General features: G+C 38.9%; 1 protein-coding gene across 3 annotated transcripts in view; it reads right to left on the bottom strand.

The window, feature by feature from the left end:
- Positions 1–324: 324 nt before the first annotated feature.
- TSHZ1 (teashirt zinc finger homeobox 1) overlaps positions 325–11844 on the bottom strand; it is a 56100-nt gene continuing 44580 nt past the window's right edge. For all 3 annotated transcript variants that reach the window (XM_038389986.2, XM_043508203.1, XM_043508201.1), the window contains one exon: positions 325–4885. In XM_038389986.2, coding sequence (XP_038245914.1) covers positions 1719–4885 — 3167 coding nt within the window. In that variant the 3' untranslated portion in view covers positions 325–1718. The remainder of the gene's footprint in view (positions 4886–11844) is intronic.

Raw genomic sequence — 11844 nt, 5'->3', positions numbered from 1 at the left:
CACAGCAAAAATGGTTCCAAGTACATTTACACAGCACAAGATTAACATGGCAAAAAATTCTCAGCCCATCTTACACTTCAGTGATCAACAGAATGCCCATTACTAATTAATAAAATCACAATGATTTTGTACCTGAAGGAGGGTAATTTACTGCAAGTATACTTTAAGAGGTTATTAATACTTATGGCTTAGAACAAAATATGTCAGCATACAGATCATGAAGAGATGATTTCAAATATATGTTTGTTGGTTGATTGCATAAGTGATACCTCTTATTGTTTGAACACCTCCTCAAAGGCAAAATAATGACGACATGACAATGTATGTAAATCAAGAACTGCATGTGGGTTTATTTTACACTTGAGAAAACAGTGGATTTAATTGTGTGAACCAAAATGTACTGTACAATATTAATGATAAAACATCAAAATGTATAATTCATAGTGCATTGCTTGCTTTATTTTTATTTATTTATTTTTGTCAGATAGTTCCTTTAAGTACATGCATCTGGAAAGATGCAGGTGCCAGTAAAATTTCTCTATTTAAATCAAGCTGCAGGAACTAAATTTTATTCAAAAAGTGTGGTTTTACATTATATACACAGAAGTTGAATATAAAATGACAATATAAAAAGTTAAAAGAGAAAGCATACAGCCAGAAGGTACAAAGAAAGTTAAACAGTTTAAAATGGTACGATATGTAACATGTATTTTTTTAAGCTGATGTTGGCAATTTACAAGGAATGGAATCCAACATTTGCCCCTTTTTTTGTTTTGTTTTTTGTTTTCATTTACCAATGCAGCACACTATAGAAAGGTGAGCTTGTACCAAAGCTTAACATTTGTAAATAACTATAAACTGCAGTATTTTACAGGGAAAAAAAGCATTTTTACACTTTTTTTTTAAACAACAGCTTGCATACTTTTTTTTTTTTGCCAAAAAAGTGGCAATTTTCAGCATCCAGAGGGTTTGGACATAGTGGCAACTTGGTTTGCTATTTTATATTATTTTTATTGTTATTATTTTAATTATTATTATTATTATTAAACTTTTACAGTTGTGGCTTCCTAACCCCGTGAGTACTAGATAGCTTTCCTTCGTCCAAGAACTGTATGCATGTTTTCTCCGCAAACCAGTTCTGTGTTGAAAAATGCTCATTCAGTTTAAAAAAAAAAAATCTTTAGTACATTTTGTTTTTGACACAGCTTTGATTTGAATGAAATCCCTTTAAGCCTTTTATTTCTTTAATTATTTGGAAAGGCACAGAAATGCTATTACAGTTCTTCGAGGGTTAAAACTTGACACTACTGGGTTCTGTGACCTTTATTGTCATGGCAACTTTGCAATTTTAGGATGTCTTTTTATCATTGTTCTTTGTGTCTTTCTTTACTGCTAAATTAATGTCTCTCAATAGTGTCTCCCATTATATTCTACAAAAGATAGCTTAACATCAAGGACAGATGTTGAAAATAAAGGTCAGACTTTTACTCACAAAAAAAACAAAACAAAGCAAAAAAAACCACCATGCACAGATCAGACAAAGAGCATATAAATATAACTACAAAATAAGTGTAAGAAAAACCAAGGTCCAGATAGGCAGTTCAGCAACAAAAGTAAGACTGATTTCAGAGGCTCAGGTCAGGCCTAGTGCAGTACTATGAAGAAGTTTAGTGCAATGTTCCTGTGGTCACTTGCATACCTAGCTGCTTACCTGGACGCTATTGTTTTTCTAACTCAGTTACATAGATCAGATGGTCCTCTGGGGACTTGCCGTGTGTTTTACTAAGGTGCAGTTTGACTGCGTGCTTGCTTGCAAAAGTTCGGTTACAGAGCTTACACTGGAATGTGGAGCCCAAGTCCTCCTCAGCAATTCCAAGTGAGCCCAAAGTCTTGTTCGTGAGGACTTTTGAAACATTCTGCTGTTCTTGAATCTGATTTAGTGGCAACTTTGACAGATCCTTCAAACTAAACCCTAAATGTGTCTCTAAGTGACTTATATATGTAGAAGCAGTCCTGAATTGAGAGGCACAATCATTGCAAAAGAAAACAGGATGTCCTGTGTCTAGGTTCTTTAAAAACTTAGTTCCACCTGTCCTCCTTAACTGATACTTCACATTGGCCAGCCAGTGGCTAATTGTGGTCATGGAAAGACCAGTAAACTTAGAGATGTGTACCCGCTCCTGTGGACCGAGGTCTGACATAATATATTTGCCTTCTGGTGTCTCCCTCAAGCTGGAAGCAAACTGTGCTTGAAGGATCAGAAGATGCTGAGGGTTCCAGTTGGACTGCCTGCCTTTCCTCTTGTGTACTGGTGACAGCTCATCCAGAGCTTCCTCAAAACTGCTTCCATCAGCATCCGACTTCTCTGACACAGTAGACGGAGTAGAAGACTTGGGTGTCAAACGCCCCGTGAGATTTTTCACCATATCAGAAATATCCATTAGGGCGCTCTCCCTTAGAGGAGAAGAGACAGAGTCAGCCACACTGGAAACAAGAGGTTTGGTTTTGGACTTGGTTAAATCAATGGGCTGATCACTGTTTTCATAGTAGTACCGGTCAATGGCATCAGCCTGCTTGACCGGAGTGGTCGGGTAAATAGGTTTGTCCAACATACTGTTGCTAATTTTGTACAACATGGCCAAAGGGTCCAAAGAGGGGCTTACAGGCTTAGAAACTTTGCCTAGGTGGGTATTCATAATGGACTGTAAAGCACTCAATGGATTAATGAAAGATGGCTCAGGCGAATGATCTGTGATGATTCCTAAATTATTACAGCCATTTGCAACTTTTGCTTTGAGTGGCTCTGTACCATTTGGAGTATGAGCTTCAGCTGGACTGTCCTTTTTGACCTTCTGAACTTCAGTGGGACTCTTTTTCTGCTGCTGTTTGTTGTTTATTTCCTCTGATTTTAGAAAGTCTTTGTTTTCTTTAGCAGCAGGTGATGTTGGTTTAATGGGAGAACTCTTCTCTTTCTCTGCAGGTTTTTCTTCCCTCTTTACATTGATTTTACCTGTAACCTTCTCCACCAGCTCCTCCATCGCAGACACATTACTCTTGTGAGGTGGGGGTGTGAGACTACCTGGAGAATGGACGAGTGCACTGTGTTCCGACGACAGTGATTTCACACTACTGGCATAGGATGGCTGCATTTGAACACTCTGCACTGTGGGTTGTAGGGACTTTACTGTTCCCGGTAGCTGGTAAGCTGCATGAATGCTGGGGTATCCTCCCCAGGAAGGTGCTCCATTCTGAGCCTTGCTGATAGCTGTTGTTACTGTATTCTCAAGGGATTTCAATATGTCTATTCCACCTTTAGGACTGTCATCCAAATCCTCCTCTCTGAGGTACTGATATAAAGTTGTTGGCTCAAATTTTTCCGTAGAGTCCTCACTCTCCTCCTTTATCTTTTTGTCTGTTTCAGTAACAACAACCTTTTCCTTTTCTGGGTCCTTCTTCTCCTCAGAGTTTGTAGACCCAGCTGGAGAATCAGGATGTTTTTTAATGTTGGAGGCTGGTAGTCTCGTATGGGTGGTGGGTGGCAGAGGTATGGACTGTATCTTTTCCTCCACCACAGGGTCCAACACTAGTTGTTTTCCTTTTTTCGAGGCGGAGTTGGTCACCTTCAAAAAATGACCAGTGACCATCATATGAGCAGTAAGTTGCTGCAACGTGTCATGAGAACTGCCACATTCCATGCATTTCAGTATCTGGGCTTTACGGGCCTCAAACTGCCAAGTGTAGCTAGCACCATTTTGATAGCCATAGCGATTGTTTGGAGTCACATAGGGATTGGCAGTTTTCTGATCCTTTGCAGACTCACTCAATGCACCATCTGCAGTGATCCCTGGTGGCTCAGGTGAACAAGGTGAAGCTAAGTCCTGAAGTGCTCGCTTTTTGGTAGAAGGGACCAGTTTAGTGATGGCTGGTACTGGTTCCTTCAGAGGCACTTTCTGGTAATGCTTTGTTTTTATCATATGGACACTAAGGTCTTGCAAAGATTCAAATGAATGCCCACAGTACATGCATTTCAGCACTTTTTGAGCATCCTCTTTGCCTTCCATTTCCATAAGTGAACGTTTTCTAGGCTTTGACCACCGTTTGGTCTTTTCAGATTCTTTATCTCTGTTGTCATCACGGTAATGTCCAGTTTCATTCATATGCACTGTTAGCTCCACCAGTGTGTCATAGGCTGCACTGCAGTCTTTGCATCGAAATTTACTAGCACCGGTGAACACAGACCCATAGAGTTTATTGTTTTGCCGGTAAAGCTGAACTGTACTGAACAGACTAGGCTCTGGGAGAAGTCCATATGAAGAAGTCTGCTGCAAAGTTTTAGCTAATGCAGCTTGGTGCCAGTCATAACCTGAACCACCACTGTTACTGTTACTAGTATTACAGTTACTTGTACTAGTACTGGTGTTGGTACTGGTACTATGGGTGTTGGTATTAGCATTGCAATTGGTGGTGTTTTCATTCTGGCTGATTTCATTGTTGCTGGTAGTTGGACTGGATTTCTTTAAGTCCAAAGCTAAACTAGACCAGCAAGACTCTGAGAGTAAATTTGCATACACAGCTTTTATTTGTGCCAAGCTGTCCTGTGGATAGGAAGCATTGTCTGTGCACTGATGATCCTCTTTCTCCTCTTGAGAGGAAGTGCTTTTGAAATGGGCCAGCTGATCACTGTTTTCACTAAACGGTGAACCATAGCCTGCATCTTGATTAGTTGCAGTGCTGACTGGGGAGTTCTGGTAGCTTTGAGCCTCTTTGATCTCTGTTTCTTCATTGCACAAATACTCACTCTCCTGGATGTCCAGAGATAGCCCGTCATCCTCCACTCTGTCTTCATCTATTTCCGCTGCCTTCAATTCCTCCTCAGGAACATATGCTTAAAATATAGAAAAACAAGACACAGTTATGGAATGCTCACATTTTATATCACTGCCATCTCTTAGACTAAACACGTTAATGATGACGCCAAATTTTAAAGGTACAAACAACACATCCGCACCACTTACACACTCAACCTGTACACCCTTATCTTAACATCAACCTTAACTCTTAATGGGTAGTATTAATTTTTATGTTAATAGAGTAACGTGCGACAGACAGTCCCACAATAGTCACCATCATTATTTTTAAAAAGCATTAAGCTGATTCCTCTCCTCAATACAAGAGTAATTAAATAGAGCAGAAGTCAGGCAGTGAGATACATTATGTGTGTACAAAGCAGATATCTGAGGTTGACATCTGCTCCATGAACCTAGGTTCTTAGAATCACTGACTGGACTGATCCCATTTGCTGAAGCCCTGTAGCAAATTGACCTCAGCTGCACCCTCAAGGGCAATCTCCTTGGCAAAATCAGTGGCAGACAACTGACTCTAATGGAGCCATACTTGGCAAAAGTGTCAGGTCAATTATTGAGGAGGTTCCTGGTGGCTTGTTGCATTGGGTTCTTAGAGAGTGGCGTAATCTCACAGCTCTTGGCTTTCACTGGCATAGAGCATTTTTTAATATAACATTTAAATGGTAAACTGACTTAAAGAGGACAATATAGGATAACAATTATTATTGTTCTGTATGAACAGGAGATACTTTGCATCCCCCTACACTATAACATGACATGGGTGCCACATTACTATTCTAGCAAGAGCCATTGGTAGCTAAAAATAAAATAAATGAGTGAGCTGAATATTTAGAAGTGCTAAACATAAAACGTAAGACTACATTGATTATTGGCTTACAGTAAATATCAATCTTTGCTATTTTATTGCCTTCTGGTGAAACTCTACAAATTACATGCTCATCTGTACCAAACTAATTTTTTAAACTAGCAAATGTGATATTCATGAGCAGATGCCACTATATCAAAATACATTTACTCCAAGGGCCCCTCCTGCCTGGTCCCTGAGCTCCTGGCCTGGGAGACTAGCCCCCAGCCCCTCCCCCACTGTCCCTCCTCTGGGCGGCTCTGGGCAGCCGGGCAGCCTGGCAACGCAGTTGCAGAGCCGCGGCCCGTGCTCTGGGTGACGCGGCTGTAGTGCCGCCAGCCACCGGTGCTCCAGGCAGCGCGGTAAGGGGGCAGGGGGGGTTGGATAGAGGCAAGGGGGTTGGGGGTGGTGATCAGGGGGCAGGGGTGTGGATAGGGGTCGGGGAGGGAACAGAGGGGTTGGATGGGGCAGGGGCCCCGGGAGGGCAGTCAGGAAGGAGAGGGCGGTTGGATGGGGCGCAGGGGGCAGCCGGGGTGGAGGTTCCGGGGGAGTCAGAGAACAGGGAGCAGGGGGTGGTGGATGGGGTAGGAGTCCCAGGGGGGCCGTCAGGAGACGGAAAAGGTTGGATGAGGCAGGAGTTCTGGGGGAGCCATTGGGGGTTAGAAGCGGGGGGCCGGATATGAGGTGGGGGCTGGGCCATGTTTGGCTGTTTGAGGAGACACAGCCTCCCCTAACCGGCTCTTCATACAATTTTGGAAACTGGATGTGGCCCTCAGGCCAAAAAGTTTGCCCGCCCCGACCTAGGTGATAAATGTATATTTTCATTGTATAGTAGAAAACATACATGTACACTTTTGCCTCCACATTTATAAAAGAAGCACTTGGCCAGAAAAATCACCTTGGTTGTGGAATGTAGGTGAGTTTATGTGCAAGTCAAAGTAGAAAATAAACATGGGTTGAGAACAGCTTTCTGACGTGGAAAAAAATATTTTTACGTTGGGTGAATTGTGCACAGAGCCATTCTGAAATGTGTGCAATTCCCTTGCAGGAAGAAAGGTTGAAAGAAAGCCAGAAAAAGGCACTTCTGCTCCAATGTGATATGAAAAAAAAGAAACAAATAAAATAAAATACACTTATCACCTTAGGAAGTTTTAGTTGTTAGGTATTAATACAATTTGTACCATTTTTCCCAAGCAGTTGCTAATTCTTTCATTTCCAGAATTTTTCCCCTTTAAAAAAGCAAAATTTAATCCTCCCATTTTAACAGGAAGACTATTTAAAATGTTTGTTTTTACTGAACAGTAGTATCTACAATCACTATGTGATACTTCTAGGTTTACAGCAGAGTCCTGATACACTCCCTGCACAACTACAGCCCCATATTTCAAGACAAGAGGACATGTGACTCATCCACTTCCACCCCCCTACCACTGTAATGCTGTTCCTTATGTCCTCCTCAACCCTCTACCCAGTCTATAACTGCCTGTCTCCTTCTTATCTCTGTAGATACTTTTGTTTTACTAAAAACAGTTAAAAATGACACAGTTTCAGGTAAAGTCTTATTAAAAAGCTAGCTGAGCCACAAGCCTTTTATTTAAAAATTATGTAACGGTATCAGGAAGGCGGAGGAGGAGGAGACTGGGCAAAACAGAAGAAGCTGGAGAAAAGGCTCAGAGGGAACCAGAAAGGATGATGTTCTGCAACAAAGAAAAAGAAAAAAAAAACGACTATTCATTTATTCTGTAAAAATCTCAGCTCTTACAGTGTTATCACAAGAATGTCACGAAAGGCCCACATTGTATTATAACCTTGTAATGCTGTTATTTTTATAATTTTAAATTGTGTGTATGTGTGTTGTAGTGGAATCCACTAGCACAGCTGTAGTTAAGAGTCTGTCAGCACTCACATTATACATTCCTGTTTTCAGGTATTTATAACTGCAAAAGAAAGCATTTTATAGGAGGGCAAATATAGACAATTATGGAATCTGGGACCTTTTTTTCTGATAGTGTTTTTCTAAACTAAAATTTCCAGGCTCAAAGTGCAAAACATAGACTAGGCCCTTCTGGCATTTTTTTCTTTACATATAAAAATATGAACTATTAATAACTGACAGTCAGTTACTATGGAGGAGCTGAAACTTAATGGGACATATTTTCAATTGGTATAAATTAATGTAGTTCCAGTAACTTCAACTGAGCTATGCCAATTTATACCAGCTGATAATTTAATCCAATGATTTTAATAAACATTACTAACTGCTTCAAGTTGCAGATCAGTACTACAGGTCAACAATCTGCATGACTGGTCCAGTACGTCATTATTATTTTTCAAAAGTGGTAAAAAAAAATTACATTTTAGTAATTACTGTAAATACCTGCTTCAAATCAGTTTCTATATGTAAGTGATAACTGATCCAAATTATTTTTTTTTCTGTTTAATTTATGATGATCTTTCGTGTCGATTCTCATACACTGTTGATTGGTAGGGAAGTTTATTTTATTTCCACCAGAAAGGGAGTTAAACTACACCAAAAAAATGTTTAAGTTACATGAAATGTCTGGTACTAACCCCTAAAACAAAGAACCTGAGTGTTAAAATGAAATTCCATCTTTCACCTTCTTTCTTATTCTTAGTTTTTACTAAGACTACTACAAGAGTGAGTTCTTTTACATGCCAAGATATACTGAAATACCTAGCTAGAAAGTGGACAGAGAATTTTCTGCCTTAACGATGACTTTCCTTTGTTTCAAAATTTAAAGTCAGATCCTGAAAACAATCCAAATTTTTATATATATGTATATATCTGCACACACACACACACACACACACACACGCAGTTATTATAAACAATTTCTAAACAAACACACACATACACACACATACACAATGCACATTAGGTAATATGGTAGTTTATTTGAATTGTTTTAATTTATATTATTACCATTAGAAACGATTTCATTGAAACCCTCTGATTGTTGTTGAGATAAATATAAAACTTTTTATTCAGCACTTTAATAATGTTTCCAGTAAGAATATTAATACAAACAACAGAATATGATATTTCACAAGGTCAATGAAATTTTCTAGTCCAGAAGTGTTCTATGACAGATATTACAGAAAAACAGAAAATAAAGATAAAGTTGTTACTTTTCAAAAATATATATTTACTAAAATTTCCCCCAGGGAAATCTGATTAATAAGTAGGCGTTGGAATTCTCTTTCCACAGTTATTTGTATAGAAAAGTGCTATTATCCTAACTCAAATAAAACAGAGAAACTGAGATTCTCTCTCTCTATTTAAAAAAAAACAGATTCCAGTCATTTTTTTAAAAAATGTTAAAACAACTCCCATCAACCTTCTACATACACTTCCTGCACCTACAAAGATGTTGCAAACTGTGATACTGGTTTACATGTGTGTCCTGCAACTACACAGAAATATATAGAGCAGCAATAAAAATTCATCTCCAGCAACTTCACTATACCCAGAGCAGAAGATATTATAGTGCATAATGATGCCAATCCCTCTCTCTCTGAAAAAAAATCATCAAATTACAGACACAGGAAGAAATAACTAGCGATTGGAAGTGGTCTGCTTTTCTTTTTACTAAACCTTGTTAATATTTCTTGCCCATAAGATGTGCCTTCTGGATGCCAATGTTTCCCCATAGATGTACTGTCATCTCTGAACAGCATTAAAATCTGTGCATTCTAATGTAAGTGGACATGAGGCGCTATATATCTAACATGTTAGTGATACAGCACATTGTGTTTGCTTCAGTGAGAAGGTTTACACTATAAATACACATCCATTGTCTGAAGAGGCAAACACACACTGGAAATATATAAATAGTTTTAAAACCATTATATTTTTTCATAAAAAATATATAAAATAATTTCTTAATCCTTAGCCCAGTACTTCTGAAGGAATTTCTCTCTAGCATAGATATACTTTTCCATTTATAAAAAGGATTGTAGAATTCAAACATTATTTTAGGAATGGCAAAAAGTGATAACTGTAGAGTGAAAACTCTATCAAGGCCAGACAATAATGGATCAAAATATAACTGTAAGGAAAAAATATCAAAGTATTTAAGGCCCCAATTCAGTAAAACACTTAACTATGTTCATAACTTTAAGCATATGCTTATGTCCCATTGAAATCAATGAGACTTAAGGATGTGTTTAAGTGTTTTGCTGAACAGGGCTTGGGCATAAAGTTCTTTGTTGAATAGACCTAACTGGGGACAAAATAAATCTGGTATCTTTATGAACCATCACAATTCAGCACACAACAGATGTGTTTTCACAGCATCTGATGTTTATCCATCCAACAGAAAACAGCAGCTGAAGTTTCCACAATTCTGTACTCTCATCTGGCATGAACCAGGTTCCCGAGTGGGGGTGACTTGCACTTATGTGAAAGCACTTTTCACACCTCAAAATACGATTAGATAGATAGATAGATAGATAGATTTACCAATATATTTTCAGAGTATAATATTATTAGTGATTCACAAAAGAGAATCCAAAAGCCCACATTGTAAGGCATTAAGATACCTGCTGGAGGATTTGAAAATTTTCCAAATTAGAACATATGAGTTCTCACTAAGAATCATAACAAAGATCCAAGAAATATATTTGTGTATGTTTATATATTATATATCACTACAGTGCCAAAAAATGAGTTAGTCACAACAATTGCTGAAGAGTAGTACAGCCTATCAAGCAACCAAAGGACCTACTCTAGTGGTTTGTGTCTTTCATTTATAATTGCAAAAAAATAGGAGGCAAAATGCTAGCACCGCTTCCCTTGTAATTTTAATATAATGGGCCTAAAAAGTAGATAAGGTATTGAAACAAGAATGACCTCTGTGCTTCGAGCAAGTTGAATGATAACCTTAAAGTCAACCCATTAAAAACCAACAGAAAGTTCCTCACCTCCTTCTCTGCCTCCCTTTACCCACCATCCATTCCCCTTGGAATGAATGCTGCAAATTATTAGCCAACCTTTGCAATTGGAGACAGAAGCAGCTTGCATGCGGGTGTATTTTCACAGTGATTCTAATCTGAGAAATGTACTTGCTTTTCCTCCTCTATCTGATAAACTATACATTCAAGCATTCTCATTAGTGTTCGGATCACCAAAGAGAGCTGGAGATGAATCAGTCCATCCACCCCTCCTCTCCCTGCTCTGTCGAGATTATTTCATTGAAATGTTCATTTTCGCCCCTGCTGGCAACATTAGAATGGAAGTATTTAACCTGTTTCCATTACTTATACAAATTACCATTATGGGGTAGGACAGATGTTAGAATCATGCCACATAACTGACTTCCATACATTCTTTACAGGGAGGATAAGAAGAGGAAAAGCTGTTAGATCATATTATCCAGTCTCAATAATGTTCTCTCTGCTACTAGATTCATTAACTTCCAACATCAACGTTTCACTTTCTTTCTGTGCGAAAATGCTCCATCTCGTTGAGCTCATTTAAGTTGGAGCAGGAAGTCTTTGTCAGGAATAATTTTTTGATCAGGTGCTCTAACTAAGGAATGGGGAGGAAAGAATAAAGAAGAGTGGGGGTAAACCCAACACCTTGTCGAAAATGTTATTACTCTAACATGGATGATGAAAGAGAAGTCAGTCAAGACGCTGGTACTCAAACGTGGCTGTCACTTCTGATAGGGGATGGCACGACTCACCTTGACAGGTGACACTTTGGTGGAGTAAAGACTTGCTGCATTATTGAGAGCACCAGAGATCAGGATGACAAAGACTGTAGGCCCAGGATGCCTGGGGCTCCTAGAGAAGTGAATTCAGCAGGAAGATGGATTTCAGCCTCCATTTGCATCACTAACTAATAGTGAAGTACAAAACAAAAGCTTGAAGATTAGAAAGTTACCAGAGAAGCACATGGGTACAAAAAGGAAACAGCTCAATCTCTATCAGTAATGTCTTCCTGATAATTCTGAAAGAGGAGACAAAAAACTCACAACATTTAACTTCTAAAAAATGCTTTGGTTCCAAATTACTTAGTTGAAAGTTTTTCTGCTATATTATCTCGTTTCCCTTTAACTTCTGCTTAAGGCACTGTGACTTTGCAATCCCAGAATGTATCCTTGTGCGGTG

This window comes from Dermochelys coriacea, chromosome 2 (assembly GCF_009764565.3).
Source record: "Dermochelys coriacea isolate rDerCor1 chromosome 2, rDerCor1.pri.v4, whole genome shotgun sequence".
Classification (NCBI taxonomy): domain Eukaryota; kingdom Metazoa; phylum Chordata; order Testudines; family Dermochelyidae; genus Dermochelys; species Dermochelys coriacea.
The sequence above is the reverse complement of the archived record's forward strand: the minus strand, read 5'-3'. Positions and strand labels throughout refer to the sequence as shown.